This window comes from Odontesthes bonariensis, chromosome 5 (assembly GCF_027942865.1).
Source record: "Odontesthes bonariensis isolate fOdoBon6 chromosome 5, fOdoBon6.hap1, whole genome shotgun sequence".
Taxonomy (NCBI): Eukaryota; Metazoa; Chordata; class Actinopteri; order Atheriniformes; family Atherinopsidae; genus Odontesthes; species Odontesthes bonariensis.
In genome coordinates this window covers 39,871,593-39,898,514 of record NC_134510.1, presented here as the reverse complement: position 1 = coordinate 39,898,514, position 26,922 = coordinate 39,871,593, and the positions used below count along the sequence as shown (strand labels likewise).

Sequence of the window (26,922 nt, the reverse complement as noted above, 5' to 3'; positions counted from 1 at the left end):
TTCAAACGCATGAACTTAAATTTTACATCTAAAGGTTGAAATGAAACTTTAAGGGAAAAGATTTTAAAAAATAGGGCTGAATCAAAGAGTTTTTTTATTTTTATTTATTTATTTAGTCATTTATTATTATTATTATTATTAGTTAGTAGTAGTATTTTTATTAGAATTGGTATTATTATTGTTGTTGTTGTTAATATACAATCATTGTAAATATTAATAATTTTTTGAGCTACTTGACTAATTTGAATTTCCCCCATTGGGGGATGAATAAAGTATTTTTCTAAATCTATTCTATTCTAAGAGGATACGACCCGGGATCTGTGTCAGGCTGCCCCAGGGTTAGCCTCAGACTGCTCTGAACACAAACACGGCTGTTAGTAACGTTTTGATTTATGGCTGAGAGAAGCTGTGATGACAGAGTGTCTCAAACACATCCTGTTCAGGAGCCTTAAAACCAACTTAAACCTCCTCAGAGACCGATAATCAGTGGATCCACAAAGAAAACAAGCTGTCGTTACAGTCTGATTCAGTCTTCAGACTCTTTGATTGATATTAGTAGATGTGTCCAAGATGTAGAACACAAACAAAACATTTAAAGTTCAATGAAAGATATGAGTGAATATTCCCAGATCAGACTTTGTAAGAAATAGCTGCTAACAGATACGTTTAGAGCCCACTTACATCCCCCCTGCTGGACGGATGAAGCCAGCTTCTGGTGGAAACGGAAGCATCTGAGAAATAACTCCTCATGGTTTATTTATTGAGTTATTTTCTCCTTTAGCAGCAGCTAACGCTAACACCTTAGATAATGAACTCTCGGTGTGCTAACGTTACATTATCGGCATGTTTCTGATAAAGATGTAGGTCTCCCAGTACAACTGTTTAATGAGGTTACTATATCCAAAGTGTTTAAAGGCAGTAATTAACGGTACACATGCATTACTACGAGTTACGCTGCGTGCATCTCCGGCGTGGTCCATCACTGTTGATGAGAAAGCATTGTTTGCTAGCATCTGCTGCTAGCTTACAGTTACACTGCTAAACTGTTTCCCCCTGGGATCAACAGAGGAACTATATGTATCTGTAAGTAGAGCTGGAGGGTTGTTGGTCTGACTGGAGCTGGTAGCTGCAGAAAATATGTTTCCCAAGGGGTCAGAGTAGAGCCGCTGTGCTTAAACCAACAGGTATTTTTGCCCAAAGCGTGTGTCCCATATCTCAATAAGACCTTGGCTGTGTTCCAAACTGCATACTTCTCCTACTACTCCTACTAACTTTCTGAGTTAGTAAGCGAGTTTGAGTAAGCGAGAAGTTCCCGGATGCATACTAGATTCTCTGAAATGTTGGGTATGCATCATGAGGTTACTACTCATACTCAAACTACCCAAGATGCAACGTAACGTGACGTCGCCGATCGTCATTTCCTGTCAAAACGGCAGTTTCAAGCTAGCTGCAACGAGGGTAGGTTCACTTCCTGTTTCCAAAACAAAAGCACCAATTGTATGGTAACGGCTTTCCCTATGATAAAAGGCAACGGGTATTTTATTTTGTGAAAATAACCGGAAGTGCGTTAGCTCACTGCGGCTAGCTTTAGTAGCGCCGAATTCGTGGGAACAAAATGGTAAACAGCCGGTATTTTGTCAGGTTTTCAACACGTTGGGGATCTAAACGACTACTTTCTCACCTGAAAATGTTTCAAATGTTGCTAAAGTTTACAGAGTTTAGAGCTTAAGAGAAATCAGCTTCAGGCCGGCTGATTTCGGCTCGGGCAGGAGCGAAATGCATTGTGGGTAAACGCTCTGCATACTGTCTGATCGATGAGTATGTAGTATGGAAGTAGGCGGTTTCGAACACAGCCCTTGTGTCAAATTAGTGGGGAAAAAAGGGCATTATAAGTCACCATTGAAAGGAGTTTAAGTTTATTAAACTAAAATCTATTGAACTAACGTCCACAAAGAGTTTTGAAATGTTTGGTGACGGAGTGGTTGGAGGAAAACAGCTGCTCCCGACATGCTCCTCAACTTTAGGGCAGTTTATCGGGAAAACACCAAAGTTAATGAAACCGCAAAAAAAAAGAATGAGCAGCCCTCTGTGTCCCGGTCCTCGGGCCACTGAGCGAGGCCTGGAACCTCCTGGTGGTATGATGCCTCGGCTGGTTCTGCTCTGTGTTGCAGGGTTCCTGTTGGGTCTGGCTCTGCTCATGTCTCTGACCGGAGGATTTGTGCAGCGCTGCAGACGACTGGTCTGTGCTGCATATCATCCAGAGCGAGAGCTGGTACGCACACACAGATAATTACAGATATGTCCAGAATCAGTTTGCAGCAGCTTCTTCATCCATATCTATGTTTCTGCTTCCAAACCCGGTTCTGAATAAGTTGGGACACTGTGTAAAAAAATGTAAATAAAAACAGAAATTGAAAGTGACTCTCTGATGAAAAATATGAGCTCATCTTCAACCTGACGGCAGCAACACGTCTCAGAAAAGTTGGGACAGGAGCAACAAAAGGCTGGGAGAGTGAAAATAAACATGTTGCAATCAGGTTAATTAGCAACAGGTCAGTGACACGTTTGGGTGTAAAAAGAGCACCTTTCAGAGGCAGAGTCTCTCAGAGGTTCAGTAATCTGCAATCGGCTCTAAGGCGGCTCTAAGGCAAAGCTCGTTTAAGATGGACTGAGGCAGAGTGGGAAACTGTTCTGTGGTCAGACGGATCAGAACCTGATGCTGCGTCCTCCAGACTAAAGAGGAGAGGGACCATCCAGCTGTTGTCAGCCCTCAGTTCAAAGCCTGCATCTCTGATGGGGGGGGGGGGGGGGCATTAGAAATCTGCACATCTGGAAAGGCTCCATCAAAGCTGAAAGGTATAAACAGCTGTTAGAGCAACATCTGCTCCCATCTTCAGAGAAGGCCTTGCATATCTCAGCAGGACAAAGTTAAACCACATCCTGCATCCTGCATGGCAGAAGAGTCCAGCTGCTGGACCGACCTGCTGCAGTCTAGATGTTTCACCACCTGGAAACAGTTCCTAGGAATCCTCTATCAGACAGGACTGGGACAACATTCCACTCCCAAAGGTCTCTGATTACTGAGGAGCCTGGGGAGAAGTGCTGAACAAATGTCCCTTTAGTTCTATTTCCTTAATCTGCCAGCTTCATCACTCACAAAAACATCAAATCAACCCATCAGTGGACTTTAACTACAGTCACAAGAAGAAAAAACATTTATTTCTCTTCCAAACTTCAGTTCACTTCCTCTTTGAATATTCTGGACGACAGCCAGCAACACAGATGCTTCGACAAACCAAAGCCTGATGAAACCCCAGGGCAGGTTTTCAGACCCGCCCCCTCGTACTCTCAGAGTAAAGGTGTGTTTTTACGCTGCCAGGTAGAGGAAGACCGGCTTCTGTGGGTGAAAGGTCGCAGAGCAGAGAGGCATCTGAAGAATCTGCAGAATGAACGTCTGAGAGGAGGAAACACGGGGCAGGTCTGAGCTTGCCAACTCTGAGACCTGAACCAGACCGAGGCTCACAGAGACCTCAGCTTCACGGGAAGCTGGAAGGCAGAGAGATAAAGATCCGAACAGCAGCTGCCAGTTACAGTCCAACTCATTTTATCATCATAATCCATTCAATTCCAAATTAGGCCAGAAAGTAGCCGAGCTAAGGAAACCAACAGACGCACGGAAACTTCTCTATGATCCAATCTCCCATCCTGAGCGTGCACGAGGCGACAACAATGATGTCATGTACATGGAGAGGAAAGAGAGCAGAGGGAGGAGAGGTGCATCATGGGAGCTCCCCCAGCAGGCTGGGCCTATAGCAGCTTAACTATGGGATGTTTCAGGGTCAGCTGAGCCATCCATAACTGTAAGCTTTATCAGAAATGAAAGTTTTAAGCCTAAAAGGTAGAAAGGGGCCTGATAACTGAAGGCTCCGCCTCCCAAACTGGCAGCTGGTTCCACAGAGAGGGGCCTGATAACTGAAGGCTCTGCCTCCCAAACTGGCAGCTGGTTCCACAGAGAGGGGCCTGATAACTGAAGGCTCTGCCTCTCAAACCTGCAGCTGGTTCAACAGAGAGGGGCCTGATAACTGAAGGCTCTGCCTCCCAAACTGGCAGCTGGTTCCACAGAGAGGGGCCTGATAACTGAAGGCTCTGCCTCTCAAACCTGCAGCTGGTTCAACAGAGAGGGGCCTGATAACTGAAGGCTCTGCCTCCCAAACTGGCAGCTGGTTCCACAGAGAGGGGCCTGATAACTGAAGGCTCTGCCTCCCAAACTGGCAGCTGGTTCCACAGAGAGGGGCCTGATAACTGAAGGCTCTGCCTCCCAAACTGGCAGCTGGTTCCACAGAGAGGGGCCTGATAACTGAAGGCTCTGCCTCCCAAACTGGCAGTTGGTTCCACAGAGAGGGGCCTGATAACTGAAGGCTCTGCCTCCCAAACTGGCAGCTGGTTCCACAGAGAGGGGCCTGATAACTGAAGGCTCTGCCTCCCAAACTGGCAGCTGGTTCCACAGAGAGGGGCCTGATAACTGAAGGCTCTGCCTCCCAAACTGGCAGCTGGTTCCACAGAGAGGGGCCTGATAACTGAAGGCTCTGCCTCCCAAACTGGCAGCTGGTTCCACAGAGAGGGGCCTGATAACTGAAGGCTCTGCCTCCCAAACTGGCAGTTGGTTCCACAGAGAGGGGCCTGATAACTGAAGGCTCGGCCTCCCAAACTGGCAGCTGGTTCCACAGAGAGGGGCCTGATAACTGAAGGCTCTGCCTCCCAAACTGGCAGCTGGTTCCACAGAGAGGGGCCTGATAACTGAAGGCTCGGCCTCCCAAACTGGCAGCTGGTTCCACAGAGAGGGGCCTGATAACTGAAGGCTCTGCCTCCCAAACTGGCAGCTGGTTCCACAGAGAGGGGCCTGATAACTGAAGGCTCTGCCTCCCAAACTGGCAGCTGGTTCCACAGAGATGCATCTCTTTCTGTTGTGTTTCAGGTTTAGTTTCCCATGAAACATGAACCTGAGCAGGTGCTTTTTTTTCTGATTGTGTTCCCCAGGAGAGGATCAGCTTCCTCCACCGGCAGATCCTGGATCAGAGGCAGGCGGCGGGCAGAGCCCTGAGGAGGTCTGCGGTCAGGAACCAAGCTGACCGAGAGGAACCGGGAAGGAGTCGCCTTCAAACTTTACTGAAGCGGTAGCAACGCGTCACTTACATTCACCTCCCAGCAGCCGCCCCAGGAAGGATTTAGATGAATAAGATTCAGGGACCAATCAGTCGGTTAAATACCCACAATCCTTCACTTCTGTCGTTCAGAAACAGTTCGGCCACGTTCACCCTGAAGGTCTTAATGCTCAATTCATCACGTTCTGATTTAAACGCGCTCCTGTACAGAAGAAGAAGTGACGTCAGTTTACAGAAGTAAATACGGATGCTGCACATGTCGGCGCGCGTTTTCATTTCCTGATGTAACGAAGCGGTTTTGTTGCTTCTTGTTTTCAACTAGGGCTGGGCAACGATTAAAATGTTTAATCTAATTAATCACTTGATTTCCCTGATTAATCACGATTAATCGCATTTGTACGCAGAATCCAAAAATGAATCCAAAAGTAGTGTATAGCCTTTAGCATTTAGCTTTATTTTAAATGTGCTGCCATATGAATGAAAGTGCCATAACATTTGTTGTGCAAACACACTTTTAACATCAGCATCTTTCTGTAGTTTTTATGTAGAAGCCTCGCTCCACTGTCTGTTTCCTTGAATGACTTGCTGCTATCAGTTGTGTGTTTTGCCTTTAAGTGATATTTTAGACTGGAACTACTACGCTGAGAAGACAATTCAACTTAGCAGTGTTTACAGATGACTTTGGTTCTGTCGACTCCGCCGTCTGGAAGAACTTTAACATGAAAATGGCCGAGTAAAAGTTCCGTACCCTTCTCCATGTTTGGTGGATCCGCCGATTACTTTCTTTTCCTGTTCCACAGCAGACAGCAGCAGACTTTTACAAAATAAAAGCCTGTGAGCAACAGACTTTTACAAAATAAAAGCCTGTGAGTTTTACAAAATAAAAGCCTGTGAGTTTTACAAAATAAAAGCCTGTGAGCGACAGACTTTTACAAAATAAAAGCCTGTGATCAACAGACCTTTACAATAATAAAACAGGGGCGGTCCGTGGCTTAGTGGGCTGAGCAGGCGCCCCATGTACAGAGGCTATAGTCCTCGCTGCAACTGGCCCCGATTCGAGTCCCGAATCGGACGGCCCTGTGCTGCATGTTGTTCCCCCTCTCTCTGAACTTTCCTATCCATTAAAGGCAAAAAAGCCTTAATTTAACTGAATTTTTAAAATAATAAATAAAACTTGCGTTGATAAGCGATAAAATATTTATTGGCGTTAAATAATAAGTTAACTCGCCCAGCCCTAGTTTTTATGATTCAACAACATCCGAGATAAAAAACACTGTTAACTGTTTATGTTGACTGTTCAGTGTGGAAAGATGGAGGAAAACCTTATTATTGTGTAATGTGAATATTAACATAAAACAGGACCATAAATCTGAGGGAGAATATCTGAGAGGCGATCGCATCAAAGCTGTTAAACGTGCTTTAACCGAGGATGCAGAGCGTGAATCAGCTGAAAGGGACTTCCTCTCTAACACCATCTCAACAGTGTCGCTGAGTCTGAATTTAATCCGATGATGTTTCTGGTTCATTTCTGGCTGCTCCAAAGGTTACCTGGAGGAGTTCACCTGTCTGCCCTGTTGGGCCTGTCGCCCTCTGCCTCTTGCCTGGCCTGCGGTGAGGCGCTGAGGCTGAAGGACGAAGACACGGTCACCTGTGGCGTCCCGCGGTGTTCAGGTAACAAACGGTAACTGTGTCACCTTTGGACTGGAGCCACAGGAGGACCGCGATAGTTGTGTTTACAGTCTCTGTTCTCCTATTGGACGATGTCACGATTAGAGGAGACGAGTTTAAAAACATCATGTTGTAACGACTCCCGGCCACACGGGGGCACCGTTCAAAATATGTGGAACAACTTTCAATGTTGGCCTCTCTGTGTTTTTCTTGGTTTTTACCCTGAAGCAGGAAAGATGCTAACTTTATTATAGGCGAAGGTCTGCTTTGGTAAACGAGACAAAAGCTGATCAAAGAAGACGTCTTCTTTGTTATTAACAAAGTTATTAGTCAGCTTTAAACAGAGTTGGGTAGAGCAGCCAAAAATTGTACTCAAGTAAAATTAAAAAGTAGTCATCCAAATAATTACTTGAGTAAGAGTAAAAAAGTGCTCGGTGAAAAAACTACTCAAGTACTGAGTAACTGTTGAGTAACGTCTGATTTATTTGTTAACACAAGCATTCAATCAGACAGACAAAAATACTAAATAATCATCTTTAGGCCAATTAGAGTTCATCCAATTGATAAAATAAATTAAAATGAATTAATTAATTACAAAATAGCTTAAATTAAAATAACCTAGGTAAATTCAAGTGCTTCAATAAAAAATAAAGGAGATTTAGGAAATGTTTAAAACATCCATCCATTTTCTATATCGCTGAATCCGTCGGTCAGGTCGCGGGGGGGATGGAGCCTATCCCAGCAGTCAATGGGCGAAAGGCAGGGTACACCCTGGACAAGCCGCCAGTCCATCACAGGGCCACACAGAGACAAACCAGACAAACAACCATACACGCTCACACTCACTCCTAAGGACACCAATGAACCTAACATGCATGTTTTTGGACAGTGGGAGGAAGCTGGAGTACCCAGAGAGAACCCACACATACACGGGGAGAACATGCAAACTCCACACAGAAAGGTCCCAGCCGGGACTTGAACCTGGAACCTTCTTGCTGTGAGGCGACGGTGCTAACCACCACACCACCGTGCAGCCTGTTTAAAACATATGTAACCTAAAAACAAACATTCACCTATCCATGGGGGAAAAACGAGTTTAGGAAACTTAGCGCTACATGTTTCCTCAAGTTAGATGTTGAGTTTCTGCTGAAATGTGCGTTTGTTTTGGTTGCCACAGAAGACACATAATGTAGCTGCTGTTTCTCACTCTTTGTAAGGTAAACATGCTTTCAGTATGAGGCCTCGTCTGCGTCTTCATTTCCCACCGTTGGTTCTGACATTTTTCATCTGTTTCTTTGTTTGTTTGCTACGACTGCTAATGCTAAAGCTAACCCGTCCCGCCGCTGAGATTGAGTACGGTCACGTGACCAGACTGCACGGCTGCGTCTGATTGGTGGAACACAGTCAGGTGGTAGAGCCTTTGGTGGAAGTCTCTCTCTCTGTCAGAATAAAACATTAAAATGAGGCGTACGCGGGGGGATAAAAATAATGAGGCGTAGAATACCAAAGAGGTAAGAAGAAGAGTAACCAGCTCATTGTAGCCTAATGTAGCGGAGTAAGAGGACAGTTTCTGCTGCACACATCTACTCAAGGAAAAGTAAAAAGTATAGAGATTTAAAACTACTCCTAGAAGTATAATGTTTACAAAAACTTACTCAAGTAAATGTAACTCGTTACTTCCCACCTCTGGCTTTAAACCAGCCAAGCTTCGCCTACAGCAGGTCTACGTCGTTAGCTTTTCAGAAGACGCTAGCAAGTCGGTTAAACACCCACAATCAAAGATTCAAAGATTCAAAGGTTTATTGTCATATGTTCAGTTAGAAACGTGTTTCCCTGAACAATGAAATTCTTTTCTTTGTTGCCCGCACTGGATGTCCAAATGTATAATAATAAAAGATAAGATAAAGATAAAAAAAAATAAAAAGTTTGCATGCAACAACAATATTCTTAAAGGTTTTTTAAATAAAATAGAAATATAGAAATCTGGCCTGTATACATAATGTGCAGTAGTGCGCTACATTAGCTGTTTTGTGCAGTAGTCAGCAGTAAAGTGGTTGTGCAAAATTGGAAGTACATTCAGGTAGTCAGTAAAAGACAGTTGCAGTAGGTGACCCCAAGTTCAGTCTTTGGCAGAGTTCAGTGATCTGATGGCAGTGGGAAAAAAAGAGTTTTTAAAACGGGTGGTTTTGCACTTCCCACTCCTGAACCTCCGTCCTGAGGGCAGAAGTGAGAACAGTCCGTGCTGGGGGTGTGTGGGGTCTTTGATGATGGAGGCAGCTCGTCTGTGGACTCTCCGTTTGTAGATGCTCTGCAGAGATGGTTGTGGTGTTCTTGTTCCTTCACTCTGTTGGGGCCGACATCATCACAGACCATAAACCAGGTGACAGGCTGGTATCATTTGTCTGAACCAGACAGAAATACTCCAGAAGTCTGAAAGATCTGGTCCAGTGATCCACGTTCAAGACGAAAACCACATTACTGGATCTGAGGTTCGACGACCTGCTGGAGAGAAGAGTCTCTTTCATGTTTTAAGAGCTCTTTTTATCTCTGCTTCCTACTTCCTTTCCTGCTCTGTTCTGCTGGTGGTTCACTTGAATTTCCTCATTGTGGGATCAATAAAATCTTTCTTATCTTATCTTAAAAGTTTACTGATGACTTTTGCTCTCGTACTGCAATAAAAGAACCAACTGAAACACAGATGTAAGATAAACGCAGCACAGACGTTTAGCTACGTTTGTACTCTAATGAACCTGCAACATTTTCCACCCACACAGTCATTTTCTGCTAAATAACAGATTCTCCTGTGTCTATGCATGAAATCTGCACGATATCTTTGAACTTATCTGGACTGTTGCTTGCTTTTAAATTCATTTAAATTACTTTATTTGTTTCTTTTTATATTCTTTTATGTATTTTTAATGCTTCTTCCACTCCCTGCTGCAATGCTTTTATTTTATGTGAAGCAATTTGAACTGTTTTGTACATGAAATGTGCTACAAATAAATTTGACTTTTATCGTCACCTCTCCTCATAACCAGCTCTCAGCTTTATTCCTCTGGAGCTCCGTACATCACCCGTGTTCTTGAAAATCGTTCCACATCTTCTCCATTCCTCAGGCACCTTCTTCCCTCTCTCCACCTTCATCCTTTTTATAGTTGCCCTCTCGTCCTCCTTACCAACCCTCTGCACTCCTAACGGGGAATGATGCAGAATAATGCGTCTTGTATGGTAAATGTGTTCTATAAAGTTCCTTGTTGTCTAATAATAATAACTTTATTGATTAAAAACAGAGTTTACAAACTGCTTTGATAGAACCAGGAAACACTGAGACAAACGATTAAGTTCGGGATCAAAGACGAGAAACAAACGGGGAATAAAAAGTTTAAAATATAAAAAGCAAACGCCCTAAATAAATAAAGTTCACATGAATGTGGTTTCTTCATGTTTTTCTGGTGCAGACTTCACATCTCTGAGTTTTTAACGAGCTGCTGTCTTGTTTTCGCAGGCGTGTTCTGTAAGCCGTGCTTCCACAGTTTGGGAAACACGTGTGCCGTCTGCATGCGACCTCTGACCTTCCAGGAAGACGGCGAGGAGGAGCTGTGAGTGTCGTTCCAGCAGCTTCAGCCGACCCCGCTGGACTGTTTCTTCACCTGACACATCTTATACTAGAGTTGGTTATTTCTGTGCTTCTGCCCAGTTGGAACACAAAAAGCCTCAAAGATGCTCAGAATAACCGCAGAAAACAATAGGCTCATTCCCTCTTTAGGAACCTTCTGCAGTTCCTACAACCGTTTCAGGAACGGGGCCGTTTTTTCCCTCATTTGGACATACAGGAACTAGGGACCACTTAGGGGTGGGCGGTATGCACGGCATCATACCTTATGCGGTATTTTTCACCAATGGTAGAGATTTTTTTGCCATGCACAAATGGGGTGTCTGAAACATGACGCATATTTGAGCATGTTGAATAAGTGGAAGGCGCCTATGAAAGTTACGATATCCAAGAGGCAGCGGCTTTTCTCTCAGAGTTTATTCGAGGAAATGTACCTTTTCTTATTTTTTAAATATAAATATAACGTATATATTTTTTATATTTCCTGTGTTTTTGTTTTCCACAATACATTTAATTTAATATTGCTGCAAACATCCTGATTGAAAGTGTTTATTTGGTGCTATGGTAACCACTGAGAAACTGTTCTGTTGTAATTTATATACAAAAGTACCATACCGCGATATATACCGTATACCGTCAGTGGCTCAAATTTTACCGGGGTATACATTTTAGGCCATACCGCCCAGCCCTAGGACCACGGCCCTCAGGAACTAGGGACCGCGGCCCTCCGGAACTAGGGACCGCGGCCCTCCGGAACTAGGGACCGCGGCCCTCCGGAACTAGGGACCGCGGCCCTCCGGAACTAGGGACCGCGGCCCTCCGGAACTAGGGACCGCGGCCCTCGGGAACTAGGGACCGCGGCCCTCCGGAACTAGGGACCGCGGCCCTCAGGAACTAGGGACCGCGGCCCTCCGGAACTAGGGACCACGGTCCTCAGTTCCTGGAACCATTTCAGTTCCTTCTCCTCAGCTGGGTCTGTTCTGGTTTCCATAGCAACACATCTGACGGAGGTGTTTGGTGGTCGGTAGCTCGGCCCCTTGGTGGTCGGTAGCCCCGCCCCTTGGTGGTCGGTAGCTCCTCCCCTTGGTGGTCGGTAGCTCCGCCCCTTGCTGGCCGGTAGCTCCGCCCCTTGTCATGTTGTCAGGCTGAAATGTTTCCTCATACGACACGGACACAACCTTGGCGTGTTTAATAAGTTAAACCTCCACGTGGTCTCCTTTGTCTGCGGCGCTCTGCTCTCCTTCCTTCATGAAACCAAGAAGTACGGCCTGCGCTCCATCCTGCGTCTCCTGACTCTCTCTGTGAGCTCTTCCAGCCTCCATGTTAGACGCTCCATGTGATCGTCCATGATTAATATCACCGTCATGCAGACCATGAACACGGTGGCCTCCCCGCTCTCCATGTTAGCTTCTTGGTGCTGTTTTCTTCTTCTCTCCTTACTTTTACCAGGTTTTGTTTTGTTTTGTTCTGTTTTGTTGTTAAATGTGGCGCTAAAGTAACACGTCGCTGTGGCAGATGGCTGCGTCCCATCAGTCCCTGTCAGGTCCGACTCATGTGGGAATGCAGACTGAAACAGTTCCCATGGAAAAGGGCAGCTATTAGAACTGCTCTCTCCGAATGCAGCTAAAGATAACAGCACTAACGCTGGTGAAAGATGCATAAGACCCGAAACATGAGCCGACAGCAGAGCAGCACATGGTGTCCCGGTCAGAGGTTCAGAACTGATGAAAGTCTCGGTTTCCCTCAGAGACTCCACCGATGACGAGCAGCTGAACCTGTGGTCTGCAGCGCTCAGCTCCTCGCACTTCATCGACCGCTGTGCCAGGAGGCTGATGAAGAGGAGGATCTGCACAGCGGCACGCAGGAGACCGACGCCACGCTCCGTCACAGGCGGTGAAGGTCGGAGCGGCGGCGAAGGACGGAGCAGCGGCCACTCCGACTCTGAGCTCAGGTGGGTCTCCTGAGACAGAACATGGGCTGTGTTCCAAACCGCATACTTCTCCCACTACTCCTACTAACTTTCTGAGTTAATATGCGAGTTTGAGTAAGCGAGAAGTTCCCGGATGCATACTAGATTCTCCTAAATGTTGGGTATGCATCATGAGGTTACTACTCATACTCAAACTACCCAAGATGCAACGTAACGTGACGTCGCCGATCGTCATTTCCTGTCAAAACGGCAGTTTCAAGCTAGCTACAACGAGGGTAGGTTCACTTCCTGTTTTCAAAACAAAAGCCCCAATTGTATGGTAATGGCTTTCCCTATGATAAAAGGCAACGGGTATTTTATTTTGTGAAAATAACAGGAAGTGCGTTAGCTCACTGCGGCTAGCTTTAGTAGCGCCAAATTCGTGGGAACAAAATTGTAAACAGCCGGTATTTTGTCAGGTTTTCAACACGTTGGGGATCTAAACGACTACTTTCTCACCTGAAAATGTTTCAAATGTTGCTAAAGTTTACAGAGTTTAGAGCTGAAGGGAAATCAGCTTCAGGCCGGCTGATTTCGGCTCGGGCAGGAGTGAAATGCATTGTGGGTAAACGCTCTACATACTGTCTGATCGAGCAGTATGTAGCATGTAGTATGCAGTATGCAGTATGTAGTATGCAGTATGTAGAATGCAGTATGCAGTATGTAGTATGCAGTATGTGGTTTGGAACACAGCCTGAATCTTCATGGTGCTCCTTGTAAGCTTTAAAGGTCTCAAACCTCTGTTTTCCCACTCTGTTTGCTGTCAGTGAGGCAGATATGAGCTACCAGGACCAGCCCGGCTCAGACGACTCGGACAGCGACGCTTCCTTTCACTCCACCCTCTCACTGCAGACCCCCGGCCCTCCAGGACCTTCCAGGCCTCGTCTCCAGGACCCTGAAGCAGCAGAAGTTCTGATCTGTGATTAAAGTGATCAAAAGCATGAAATCGAGTTAATCTGCTGCTCTTTCCTCAGGTCCTGGAGGAGAGTTTATCCCAGATTTCATCATTTCTGTAGAAAATATCTGATCAGAGAAGTCCAAAAGAGCCCAAAAAAAACCAGCTGAAAAAGATCAATCCTTCCCAAACTCTAAAGATTTGAACACTTCCACATGTCTTTCCTACTTTTCTGGTATTTTGGAGTCCTGGCAGCTTTAAGCTGCTTAAATAAGAGGCCAGAATTACACCTGAATGTGAGCTCTGTTTGTTCAGGGCAAGAGGAACATCTGGAAAAGTGAGTTAACTGACTGAAGGCTTTTCAGGGTCATGAGGACGATGAACTCAGAGGAAACTTAACCTCAAAAATCAAATCAAAATCTTTTTTATAAAGTGAAACTATTATAAAAACAGCATTTTAATGTCGTCTTTGTCTCATGTTGCTGTGAGACTGAGTCGGATATGATCCTGATCAGCAGTTCTGCAGCTTCCTGAAGCTCTCTCAGAGTTTCTCTTTGGACATTTCCTGCTCCTTCCCTCATCTTCAGTCCAGTCCTCGTACCTGAGCATCTTCAGAGGAATGTGTTTTTTCTTTGTTCAGCCACTAAACTCTGAGCTGTGAACCATTCAGGCAGGAAAAAGGCTCCTAACTCAAGGGATGAACCAGTGCTGTGTCCAACTTAGCAAAGAAGCCGTTTTAAACTGGATCTTTAGGCACTTTGTTCCCAGCAGCCTGTCACAGAGACACATCATTTGTTCCCATTTCTTTAGCTGTTAGTTTAGTTTAGTTGTAGTTTTAGTTTAGTTAGTTAGTTTCTTTAGTTAATCTGTGAAAAACAGCAAAGATAACACAGTTGTTTTGTTTTTTTTTAACATATATTTATTGGTTTATCATGTTAATATAACAACATCCAACAATTTAAACATCCAAAACAAGAAAATAATAATTAAATGATTAAAAAAGATACATTAAACTGCAGTAATTAGTCAGCAAATTACTATTTGCTAATAGTAATAATAGCAAATAATATTTGCGAACATGAAATAATGAAAATAAGAAAAATAAAATAAACACATATGAATAAAAATAGTAATAGTAATACATTTAAAAAAGTATTCAAAATGTAGGTTACAGCTTACACTCCCAACAACAAATTAAATCATTTTTATTATCTCATTCTCCCTCCCTCAACAGTCCCAGAAATATCCTCCAAATATCATAAAGTTCAGAAGCCGTCTTTCTAACAATATAGGTCAGTTTCTCAAGAGCCAAACTCCATGTTCAGTTATTTAACCAGCGGGTAAAAAAGGGGCAACCAGCATTCTTCCAGCATAATGCAACACAGCGTTTGGCCTGCAGTAAACAAAGGTCGAACATTTTCCTTCAAGATAACACAGTGTGACAGACAGAAAACAGGATTTCTGCAGCAACAAGGTGATTCCCAAAGAGCTGTTAGCTGAAAACTTGGCATATCTCAGCATGGTGTGCAGTGTGTCCTTAAAACATTTGAGGAAACTGGACAAGTGGAGGACAGAAGAAGAAGTGTCAGGCCTAAAGAACTATCTCCAGCAGATGAACAGGATCTGAAAGTGATGTCCTTAAGAAAGAGGAAAACATCCAGCAAAGACCTGACACAGGAGCTGAGAGATGCATCTGGACCTTCAGCTGATCCATCTGCTGTTGGCCCAAGCCTCATCAGAAATGGGCTCCATGGAAGGGTGGCTGTCAGGAAGCCGTTCTTAAGGAAGGGAAACAGGGAGAAAAGGCTGAGCTGGGCCAAAGGACACAAGAAGTGGGCTGAAAATCAGTGGCAGCAGGTCTGATGGAGGGATGAATCCTCCCCAGAGCCCGGAGCTCAACATTACTGAAGCAGTGTGGGATCATGTTGGCAGAGAACGCAACAAAAGGCAGCCCACATCCAGAGAAGAGCTTTGGGATGTCCTTCAAGAAGCCTGGAGAACTATTCCTGAAGACTCCTTAAAGAAAGGACAGAAAGCTCGTCTGAGAGGGTTCAGGCTGTGCTGGAGGAGAAAGGAGCTCAGAGCAGATATTCACTTTAAAGCTGCTCACAACTGAAATAACTCTGGTTCTGCCTCAGATTCTGGGTTTATGTTCATGTTGGAACACGTTTCAGTGAATCTCTGCAGCTGTTACCATGGAAACATCTGCAGATATTCACTTTAAAGCTGCTCAGAACTGAACTAACTCTGGTTCTGCCTCAGATTCTGGGTTTATGTTCATGTTGGAACACGTTTCAGTGAATCTCTGCAGCTGTTACCATGGAAACATCTGCAGATATTCACTTTAAAGCTGCTCAGAGCTGAACTAACTCTGCTTCTGCCTCAGATTCTGGGTTTATGTTCATGTTGGAACATGTTTCAGTTGTAACATGTAAATCAGCTGCTTCCTGTTTTTATTTCAAACACAAAGAAATGAAACTGAATCTTTTTTCTCTTCGTTAAAAACAGAAAAAAAACTTAAAAACTTAATAAATAGGAAAACAGAAGCTGAACGGGTCAGCTCTCTGCGTGCGTGTGCGTGTGCGTGTTTGGGTGTGGTTGATAACAGCTGAGCTGAAAAGACATTTAACTTAAAGATTTCAAAAGACACATAGAGTGTATGTGTGTGTGTGTGTGTGTGTGTGTGTGTGTTTCCTCAGTGTGTATCAGGACGTTTCGTGTACGCGCACGCGTGTGCGTTGAGTGGGAGGCTTCTGGGACTGTCTGCAGGAAACGGTGTGAACTCTCCGTCAGTATCTGCTCGCTGCGTCCCGCTTTCAGTCGCTGTTTGGAGGATTAATTCGGTGCCCAAACCTGCAGAGATGGCGACCAAGGTAAGACCCCCGCACCACCACCACCACCCCCCCACAAAAAAAAACAAAAACTGATCAGCTGTGGGCTGATCGATCAGGCACTGATCCCAGGGATCTGATCAGAGAGGCTCAGCGGGGCGGAGGCGATCTGTCGGGTTTGTCCTGCAGCTTTCAGACCCTGAAGATGGAAAACAGAAACTCTAAAGTTTTTATTCTGAAGCGGCTCTGGGATAAAAACATCATCAGCTGATTATTTCGGTGCAGTTTCCTGTGAATCATGTTGAATGTGAGAGTTTCTGTTCGCCAGGTGCTTCACAGAGTAAAGAATCTGCTGAAATGAGCTCAAACTGTACCTGAAACTGAAAGTGATGCAGCGGCAGCTCCGAAAGTCTCCAAAACCCTAAACTTTAACCCGTTTAACCAGCTTATAACAGTTTAATCTGGTTAAACTTTTAACCAGTTTAATAACTTTAAAACAGATTAAACTGGTTAAAACAGATTAAACTGGTTAAAACAGATTAAAACAGTTTAAAACAGATTAAACTGGTTAAAACAGTTTAAAACAGATTAAACTGGTTAAAACAGATTAAACGGGTTAAAACAGTTTAAAACAGATTAAACGGGTTAAAACAGATTAAACTGTTTAACCAGTTTAAACTGGTTAAACAGTTAAATCACACTGTTTAAATTTGGATTAAACAGTGTTTTCACATCTGACTGTGGAAAAATATTAAGATTTCATTGAAATTGAGCTCATTTTTGGTTGGAATATCAACATGTTTTTGGACAAAAGATGCAGCTTCTGCTGCTTCAGTCACACTGTACAATTGGCAACACGGACATCCTTTCCACGCATTCCTAAACGGGAGGTTTGCCTCAGTTTTAGCAGCAGTTTGAGGGCTGAATCTTTCTCTTCTCTGATAATTCAGCTGGAAGCTGAAGCAGAAACTGGTTTTCTGCGCGGCTGGTTGGGGATCGGACATATTTCTGCAGCCGCCGCCCTCTTTCGCAAACAGCTTTCAGTCCCTCAGAGAGCAGCTGGGTCTGATCTCATTCAGCTGTTTAACGGTTCCTGCATCAGCCCGAGGCGAAACCAACCCCAAACAGCTCCAAGTGGGCCCCTCACACTCCAGAGACCCCGTTTCTGTGGGTCAGAACTTCAGTATTTACAGAGAAACTCCCTCATTCCCAGTGAATCTGCTTCAAATCTTCCTCAGCCACATGTTCAGTATTCATTAGATGGATTATGGGTAATAACGCCAGTTATTCAGCAGATGGATTATGGGTAATAATGCCAGTTATTCAGCAGATGGATTATGGGTAATAACGTCAGTATTCAGCAGATGGATTATGGGTAATAATGACAGTTATTCAGCAGATGGATTCTGGGTAATAATGCCAGTTATTCAGCAGATAGCTTATGGGTAATAATGCCAGTTATTCAGCAGATGGATTATGGGTAATAATGCCAGTTATTCAGCAGATGGATTATGGGCAATAACGTCAGCTATTCAGCAGCTGGATTATGGGTAATAACGTCAGTATTCAGCAGATGGATTATGGGTAATAATGCCAGTTATTCAGCAGATGGATTATGGGTAATAATGCCAGTTATTCAGCAGATGGATTCTGGGTAATAACGTCAGTATTCAGCAGATGGATTATGAGTAATAACGTCAGTTATTCAGCAGATGGATTATGGGTAATAACGTCAGCTATTCAGCAGATGGATTATGGGTAATAACGCCAGTTATTCAGCAGATAGATTATGGGTAATAACGTCAGTATTCAGCAGATGGATTATGGGTAATAACGCCAGTTATTCAGCAGATAGATTATGGGTAATAACGTCAGTTATTCAGCAGATGGATTATGGGTAATAACGCCAGTATTCAGCAGATGGATTATGGGTAATAACGTCAGTATTCAGCAGATGGATTATGGGTAATAACGCCAGTATTCAGCAGATGGATTATGGGTAATAATGCCAGTTATTCAGCAGATGGATTATGGGTAATAACGCCAGTTATTCAGCAGATGGATTATGGGTAATAACGCCAGTTATTCAGCAGATGGATTATGGGTAATAACGTCAGTTATTCAGCAGATGGATTATGGGTAATAACGCCAGTATTCAGCAGATGGATTATGGGTAATAACGTCAGTATTCAGCAGATGGATTATGGGTAATAACGTCAGTATTCAGCAGATGGATTATGGGTAATAACGCCAGTTATTCAGCAGATAGATTATGGGTAATAACGTCAGTTATTCAGCAGATGGATTATGGGTAATAACGCCAGTATTCAGCAGATGGATTATGGGTAATAACGTCAGTATTCAGCAGATGGATTATGGGTAATAACGCCAGTATTCAGCAGATGGATTATGGGTAATAATGCCAGTTATTCAGCAGATGGATTATGGGTAATAACGCCAGTTATTCAGCAGATGGATTATGGGTAATAACATCAGTATTCAGCAGATGGATTATGGGTAATAACGTCAGTTATTCAGCAGATGGATTATGGGTAATAACGTCAGTTATTCAGCAGATGGATTATGGGTAATAACGTCAGTTATTCAGCAGATGGATTATGGGTAATAACGCCAGTTATTCAGCAGATGGATTATGGGTAATAACGTCAGTTATTCAGCAGATGGATTATGGGTAATAACGCCAGTATTCAGCAGATGGATTATGGGTAATAACGTCAGTATTCAGCAGATGGATTATGGGTAATAACGTCAGTATTCAGCAGATGGATTATGGGTAATAACGCCAGTTATTCAGCAGATGGATTATGGGTAATAACGCCAGTATTCAGCAGATGGATTATGGGTAATAACGTCAGTATTCAGCAGATGGATTATGGGTAATAATGCCAGTTATTCAGCAGATAGATTATGGGTAATAATGCCAGTTATTCAGCAGATGGATTATGGGTAATAATGCCAGTTATTCAGCAGATGGATTATGGGTAATAACGTCAGTATTCAGCAGATGGATTATGGGTAATAACGTCAGTATTCAGCAGATGGATTATGGGTAATAACGCCAGTTATTCAGCAGATGGATTATGGGCAATAACGTCAGTTATTCAGCAGATGGATTATGGGTAATAACGCCAGTTATTCAGCAGATGGATTATGGGTAATAACGTCAGTTATTCAGCAGATGGATTATGGGTAATAACGCCAGTATTGAGCAGATGGATTATGGGTAATAACGTCAGTATTCAGCAGATGGATTATGGGTAATAACGCCAGTATTCAGCAGATGGATTATGGGTAATAATGCCAGTTATTCAGCAGATGGATTATGGGTAATAACGCCAGTTATTCAGCAGATGGATTATGGGTAATAACGTCAGTTATTCAGCAGATGGATTATGGGTAATAACGTCAGTTATTCATCAGATAGATTATGGGTAATAACGTCAGTTATTCAGCAGATGGATTATGGGGAATAACGCCAGTTATTCAGCAGATGGATTATGGGTAATAACGTCAGTATACAGCAGATAGATTATGGGTAATAACGTCAGTATTCAGCAGATGGATTATGGGTAATAACGCCAGTTATTCATCAGATGGATTATGGGTAATAACGCCAGTATACAGCAGATGGATTATGGGTAATAACGCCAGTATTCAGCAGATGGATTATGGGTAATAACGTCAGTATTCAGCAGATGGATTATGGGTAATAACGTCAGTTATTCAGCAGATGGATTATGGGTAATAACATCAGTATTCAGCAGATGGATTATGGGTAATAACGCCAGGAAGACGCCGCCTCAGAGTTGTGAACCCTCAAACTGTCCCAGAGGAAAAGCTGAAGGCTGAAGCAGCCTAAAGGCTGAGTTATACTTCTTTTAACTGCCCTTGCGCTTGTGTTAATGGCTCGAGACGTTTATGCTTCATTTTGCTTTGCCGGCGGTTGCGTGTGCTGCGTGGCGATTCACCGCCAGGACAGTAGGTGGAGCAGCGGGTTTTTTCAATGACAAGCCTACTACGATGAAAGGAAATTCACCGCCAGGACCTCTTCGGCAAGTCTCTCTTCAACTGGATTCATGCTTCTTCTTCTTCTTCTTGTAAATAGCCGGTATTTTGTCAGATTTTCAACACCTTGGGGGTCTAAACGACTACTTTCTCGCCTGAAAATGTTTCAAATGTTGCTAAAGTTATATATTTACAGAGTTTATAGCTTAAGCGAAATCAGCTTTTCAGGCCGGCTGATTTCTGCTCGGGCAGGAGTGAAGTGCACTGTGTGTAAACGCTCTGCATGCTGTCAGATCGATGAGTATGCCGTTTTCAAGTAGTAGGCTTGCGCTTGCGTCTTGCGTGAAGTTTAGAAAATTGAGGTGACACACGCAAGCACGCAAGGGGGGGCTTGCGTTGCGTCTTGCGTCACCGACTATAAATCAGGCTTAACTGAGGAGATGAGTTTATGTTTTATTGTTTTATTCAGGCAGTAACTGAGGTGTAGATGATTAACTCGATGTTTCAAATGAAAGCTGGACTCTGATTGGCCGGCAGAGTCTCTGCAGGTAAAGCACGGAGCTTTACCTGTTCGGGGTCACTCCTGAAAAATGTGAGATAGGAAGATAAAACCGTGGAAAAGCTTCCTGCAGAATAAAGAAAAGCTTCCAGCTCAGATTGGAGATGTTGAGCTGCGATCGTGTTGGAAATTCCTGAGATTCCAGCTTCGTGACGACGCCTCTCAGTGTCACTCAGCTGCTCTCTGCGGCTTCCAGCCTTCACAAAAACTCGACTTCTTGCACCTTGTAGTCAAATCAAATTTATTTGTAGCACATTTCATGTACAGAACAATTCAAAGTGCTTCACATGAAATAAAAGCATTGCAGCAGGGAGTGGAAGAAGCATTAAAAATACATCAAAGAATATAAAGAGAAACAAATAAAATAATTAAAATACATAAAAGAACATAAAGAGAAACAAATAAAATAGTTTAAATGAATTTAAAAACAAGCAACAGTCCAGATAAGTTCAAAGATAGCGTGCAGATTTCATGCATAGACACATGAGAACAGAAATGTCTTTAACCTGGATTTAAAAATGTCTCCATTTGGTGAAAGTTTAATCTCCACTGGCAGTTTGTTCCACTTGTTTGCAGCATAACAGCTAAATGCTGCTTCTCCATGTTTAGTCTGGACTCTGGACTGGACCAGCTGACCTGAGTCCTTGGATCTAAGAGCTCTGCTGGCTTTATATTCTCTGAACAGATCACAGATGTAAACCATCAGCAGGCTTTTAAAATCTATTCTGTGACTGACTGGAAGCCAGAGTAAAGATTTTAAAGCTGCTGTGATGTGTTCAGATCTCTTAGTCCGGGTTAAAGCTCCAGCAGCAGCGTTCTGGATGAGCTGCAGATGTTTAATGCTCTTTGTGGGAAATCCAGTTAAAAGAGCGTTACAGTGATGTTTATGGGGCCTTGAGCAGAATTTCATTTGGGGCCCCCCTACCATCACCTCAGCTCCAGATGCCTCATTATTCCACAGGCTACACTGTTATGTGTGTAACGGACCCACAATCATTAGCAATATTTGTAATCATCTTACATTATACAGGTGTCATTCTTGTTTTTAACCTTAAAGGGATAGCAAACTCATAAATATGGTTTAATTAACTTCTACATAAAGAGTGATGTATAAGTATGGCTCATTAATTTAACTAGTTGAAAGTAACATCAGCAGGCTGGAGACTGCATTTATAGTAAACACGTTAAATAGTTTAATTTCTTTCAGATGTGCAATGGTGTGCAAAATGTTCAAAATACAAAATAGAATCAAATGACATTCACATTATCTTACAGAAAAATAAAGTTGTAATCAAAATTAAATAGTTAAATAATAAATACAATACTTAAATAATTTTGCCCAACGGTGGCAGCAGCCAACAGGAGGCATTCATTAACCTAGTATTAGTATTTTGTCAAAAAAAAATAAATTCTGGTGTAATACAATTTCGTTTAAATTGTTCAATGTTATTTTAATTTCATGTATATATTTACTTTTTTATCACAACATCTCGGTGCTCTCTGGGGCCCCCTGGTGGCGTGGGGGCCCTAAGCGACCGCGTAGTTGGCTTATGCCTTGGGCCGGCTATTAGTGATGGAGTCTGCTGGAGATGAATGCATGGATGAGTTTCTCCTGGAAACCTTTAATTCTGTTGATGTTTCTGAGGTGGTAAAAAGCTGCCTTGGTGACAGCTTTGATGTGGCTGCTGAAAGTCAGATCTGAGTCTATCAACACTTCGAGGTTACCAACTCGGTCAGTGATTGTAAGGGCCCGAGTCTCAAGATATTTACCAACGCTGACCCTCTTCTCTTTGCTCCCAAACAGAATGATCTCAGTTTGGTCTTCATTTAACTGTAGAAAATTCTCTCTCATCCAGGTGTTTACTTCCTCCAGACACTGACACAGTACGTCTGCTGGGCTGCAGTCGCCATGGTGACAGAGACACATAAAGTTGTGTATCGTCTGCATAAACTGTGATAATTGATGTTAAAATTCTGCAATATCTGACCCAAAGGGAGCATATACAAGTTAAACAGAAGAGGGCCAAGAATTGACCCCTGGGGGACTCCACAAGTCATGGCCACTCGCTCAGATTCATAGCTGCAAACTGTAGCAAAATAACTCCGGCCTTCTAAGTAGGACCTGAACCGGTTAAGGACCGCTCCAGAAAGTCCAACCCATATCTGCCCATTTTTAGAGCTCTAACTCCACCTTTGGTCGGGAGCTCCGACTCTGTTTATTGGCGGTTTTTTTCTGTTGTAAAGTAAAGGTGTCAAACTTCTAATTCTATAATAAAAGAAAAACGTTGAGGTGTGACGTGTCTGTAAACTCTGCTGACTGACCTGAGCACAACGAGCAGAGGTTACCAACTTCCAGCCAGTGATCGTAAGGGCCCGAGTCTCAAGATATTTACCAACAGAACGATCTCAGTTTGGTCTTCATTAGTTTCACTGGGTTTAAGACAGACAAGCTGATGTGAAATGTTTTAAAACGACAGTGAATCCATCTTTTTTTATCCATAAAAACATTTAAACTGGTCGCGTTCTCTGATTATTGATTATTGATCAGATCATTGGAGCTGTTTTCTGGGTCTTCTGTCGCAGTTCTCAGAATTGGAGCTGGCCATCAACTCGCTGGTCACAGAGTTTCACAAAGCTGCCGACGACGCGCCGACCATGAACACCACCCAGTTCCAGACCATGATGTCCAAACAGATGCCCGCGGTCGCCAAGGTACTGATGACATCACAGATGATCCACCTATCACAACCCGCTGAAACTTTGTTTTTGACTCTGTGATTCAAAACTATAAACTTTCATCTTCTTTGTTTGTTCACAGTTAGAAAAATAAATCCGACATTTACCCAATAAATAAATTCCCGTTTGAAGAATTTTGATGCTTTCAGGCAACGTGAAACTTTCATTATTTATTCATCTTTTACAGGCTTATTTCATCGTTTTGTAGAATTTTAATAGTTTTATCATTTTAATCTCCTTCATTTTTTCTTGCTTTTTGTTTTGTTTTTATTTACAAATTCCTCAACAAACAACACAAACAGAAGAAAAGAAGCAAAACAACAGCAACAACAACAGCAGCAGCAGGGAGAAGAATGAAGTCAAATTAAAGGATTTAAACAAACAAACCAGTTTATAAAACAATAAACTAATACATGGAAACATGAAAATGATACAAACACATATTTTCTGATACAGAAATAAACAGAAACATTCAGTTTATCAGGTTAATCAGGTTTATTAAAGGAATATTTCCACCTTATTTACGTACTTTCATCTGTTTAAGTTCATGTTTCATCGTTTCACAGTTCAGGTGATGAACGATTGATTGTTTATGGACTGAATATCCCACAGTTAATATTATTATTAGGGCTGGGCAACGATTAAAATGTTTAATCTAATTAATCACATGATTTCCCTGATTAATCGCGATTAATCGCATTTGTACGCAGAATCCAAAAGTAGTGTATAGCTTTTAGCATTTAGCTTTATTTTAAATGTGCTGCCATATGAATGAAAGTGCCATAACATTTGTTGTGCAAACACACTTTTAACATCAGCATCTTTCTGTAGTTTTTATGTAGAAGCCTCGCTCCACTGTCTGTTTCCTTGAATGACTTGCTGCTATCAGTTGTGTGTTTTGCCTTTAAGTGATATTTTAGACTGGAACTACTACGCTGAGAAGACAATTCAACTTGGCAGTGTTTACAGATGACTTTGGTTCTGTCGACTCCGCCGTCTGGAAGAACTTTAAAATGAAAATGGCCGAGTAAAAGTTCCGTACCCTTCTCCATGTTTGGTGGATCCGCCGGTTACTTTCTTTTCCTGTTCCACAGCAGACAGCAGCAGACTTTTACAAAATAAAAGCCTGTGAGAAACAGACTTTTACAAAATAAAAGCCTGTGAGCGACATACTTTTACAAAATAAAACCCTGTGAGCAACAGACTTTTACAAAATAAAATAAATAATAAAACAGGGGGGGTCCGTGGCGTAGTGGGCTGAGCAGGCGCCCCATGTACAGAGGCTATAGTCCTCGCTGGAGCTGGCCCCGGTTCCAGTCCCGTATCGGACGGCCCTGTGCTGCGTGTCGTTCCCCCTCTCTCTGCCCCCTGCTTCCTGTCTCTCTGAACTTTCCATTAAAGGCACAAAAAAATAATAGTTTTTGAAATTTTTTGGGAATTTTAAATTTTTTTAATTAATGAAAAAAAACTACGTTAATGCGCGATAAAATATTTATCGACGTTAAATAAATAACGAGTTAACTCACCCAGCCCTAATATAAACACCCCGTGCTGTTCGGGTGCACAACCGATGATGAGGACGATGAACCATCCAAACACCCCAACTTCAGGGAAGGTGGAAGCACCAGTTCTTCCCCCCTCTGGTCCCTCCTAAGGGGGGAGACGTACACCCCTTCCTCCCCCTCTGCTCCCATTTAAACACCCTAAAACACTCCAACACCTAATTACTGTAGTTACACTCGTGTTTGACCGTGTTTCAGTGAATAACTGCAGCTGTTTCCTGCTTTCATGGAGAAACCTGAAGAAACGAAGGATATATATGAACCTTCGGTGTTTTCTTTCTACGCTAAAAACAGAGAAACTCTGTGATTGATAAGAAAGCAGAAGCTGAACGGATCGAGTTCAGTCGCTAACGGCTGAGCTGAAAAGCACACAAAGGGTGTGTTAGTGTGCGTCAGCAGGAAGAAATGAGGGCCGGATCGGGACCTTTGGACTTTACTGAGCGTCACGTTACCAGTTTTCTGCTTCCTGTCTGCAGACGGTGGAGAACGAGGAAGCTCTGGGTCGGGTCCTGCAGCAGATGGGCGTCGAGAGCGGCCAGAACATCTCCTTCGAAAACTTCTGGAGCCTCATCAACAAACAGGCCATCGAGGTGTTCGGGACCATGCACAAAGAGAAGAGCATCAACTGCAACTGCTCGCTGCAGTGACGCCTCCGGCCACAGGGGGGCGCTGCAGGGCCACCGTCCCACGCAAGCACCCAGAGAGAAAAAGAGTTTAGATTGAGTTTGTTTTAGAGTTGAGATTTAAAGCTAGAGTGGGAAGGTACGGAGGGCCAAAGGTGCCTTAAAACCAGACACAAGACGGTGAAGTCAAAACATTTAGAGTTTACGAGCTGAAAACGTATCTTTAAAGAGCTAAAATAGATTTAATAGAAATAACTGGAATATCTTTACATTACAAAAACAAAAGAAAACACAAATAACACTAAATTTAGACTCTATAACTTGTTAAAAAGATGATTGAATTAGTAAATACGGAAGAGCAAAACAACTAATTATGATTTAATAGAAATAACTGGAATGTCTTTACATTACAAAAACAAAAGAAAACACAAAACACTAAATTTAGACTCTATAACTTATAAAAAAGATGATTAAATTAGTAAATATGGAAGAGCAAAACAACTAATTATGATTTAATAGAAATAACTGGAATATCTTTACATTACAAAAACAAAAGAAAACACTAAATTTAGACTCTATAACTTATAAAAAAGATGATTAAATTAGTAAATATGGAAGAGCAAAACAACTAATTATGAAACTATGAGTGACAGAAATGTAATAAACAGGATTTTTATATTTTAAATCCTGAAGAGTTGATTTAAAATGACTTCATTAAGTCATGTTTGGTCCTCCGTACATTAAAAAAAAACACTCAGCAGCTTTTAAAGGAACATTTACAGAAGTAAATTCCTGCCTTAACAGCAACATAAAGCATTAACTTTTTTAATATTTAATTCTTTAATGTAACCTCAAAGTTATTTTAATCTCCTGAATAAAATGCTGTTTTCATGCTAACGCCTGCTTTTCATGCTCAGTCTGAACATTACTAACACGTCTCCTCACCTGTAATCAGTGTTCATGTTAATAAATCTGTCCCCCATTTTGATAAAACAAACAATCTGCGGTGTGTTTGCTGAATTATTGTTTTATTATTATTCCACTGATCTGGAAGCAGAATCCCTTCAGACTTTCTGGGTTATTTATTCAAATTAAGCAGATTCCTGGGCAGCAGTTTACTCGCAATTATATCCAATTCAAACCAATTCATTGTAATAAAATCACAATTCAGTGAATTAAACTCAAATGAATCAAATCCACACATAAGAAGGCAATTTAAAAACAAATTCCTTCTCAAAACTGAAAGCAAAATAAGTTTATTTTAGTTTATTTGGGTAT

General features: G+C 42.7%; 2 protein-coding genes across 2 annotated transcripts in view; both read left to right on the top strand.

Moving 5' to 3' along the window:
- The window catches only part of dcst2 (DC-STAMP domain containing 2), a 34,499-nt gene extending 21,160 nt beyond the window's left edge, over positions 1 to 13,339 (top strand). The window contains exons 10-16 of the mRNA XM_075466533.1: positions 2,172 to 2,272; positions 5,038 to 5,134; positions 6,140 to 6,152; positions 6,706 to 6,833; positions 10,336 to 10,429; positions 12,191 to 12,394; positions 13,180 to 13,339. Coding sequence (XP_075322648.1) covers positions 2,172 to 2,272; positions 5,038 to 5,134; positions 6,140 to 6,152; positions 6,706 to 6,833; positions 10,336 to 10,429; positions 12,191 to 12,394; positions 13,180 to 13,339 — 797 coding nt within the window. The remainder of the gene's footprint in view (positions 1 to 2,171; positions 2,273 to 5,037; positions 5,135 to 6,139; positions 6,153 to 6,705; positions 6,834 to 10,335; positions 10,430 to 12,190; positions 12,395 to 13,179) is intronic.
- Positions 13,340 to 16,045: 2,706 nt separating this feature from the next.
- s100v1 (S100 calcium binding protein V1) lies at positions 16,046 to 26,644 on the top strand. Its single transcript, XM_075466860.1, has 3 exons — positions 16,046 to 16,180; positions 23,307 to 23,435; positions 25,498 to 26,644. The coding sequence occupies exons 1-3, from the start codon at positions 16,169 to 16,171 to the stop codon at positions 25,666 to 25,668; spliced, it is 312 nt and encodes a 103-aa protein (XP_075322975.1). The 5' UTR covers positions 16,046 to 16,168; the 3' UTR covers positions 25,669 to 26,644.
- Positions 26,645 to 26,922: the final 278 nt, after the last annotated feature.

What these genes read in the sequence shown, in the direction of transcription:
- s100v1 (XM_075466860.1), top strand. An exon ending in AGATGCCCGCGGTCGCCAAG is followed by an intron (nt 23,436 to 25,497) that starts GTACTGATGACA and finishes TCCTGTCTGCAG; the next exon opens with ACGGTGGAGAACGAGGAAGC.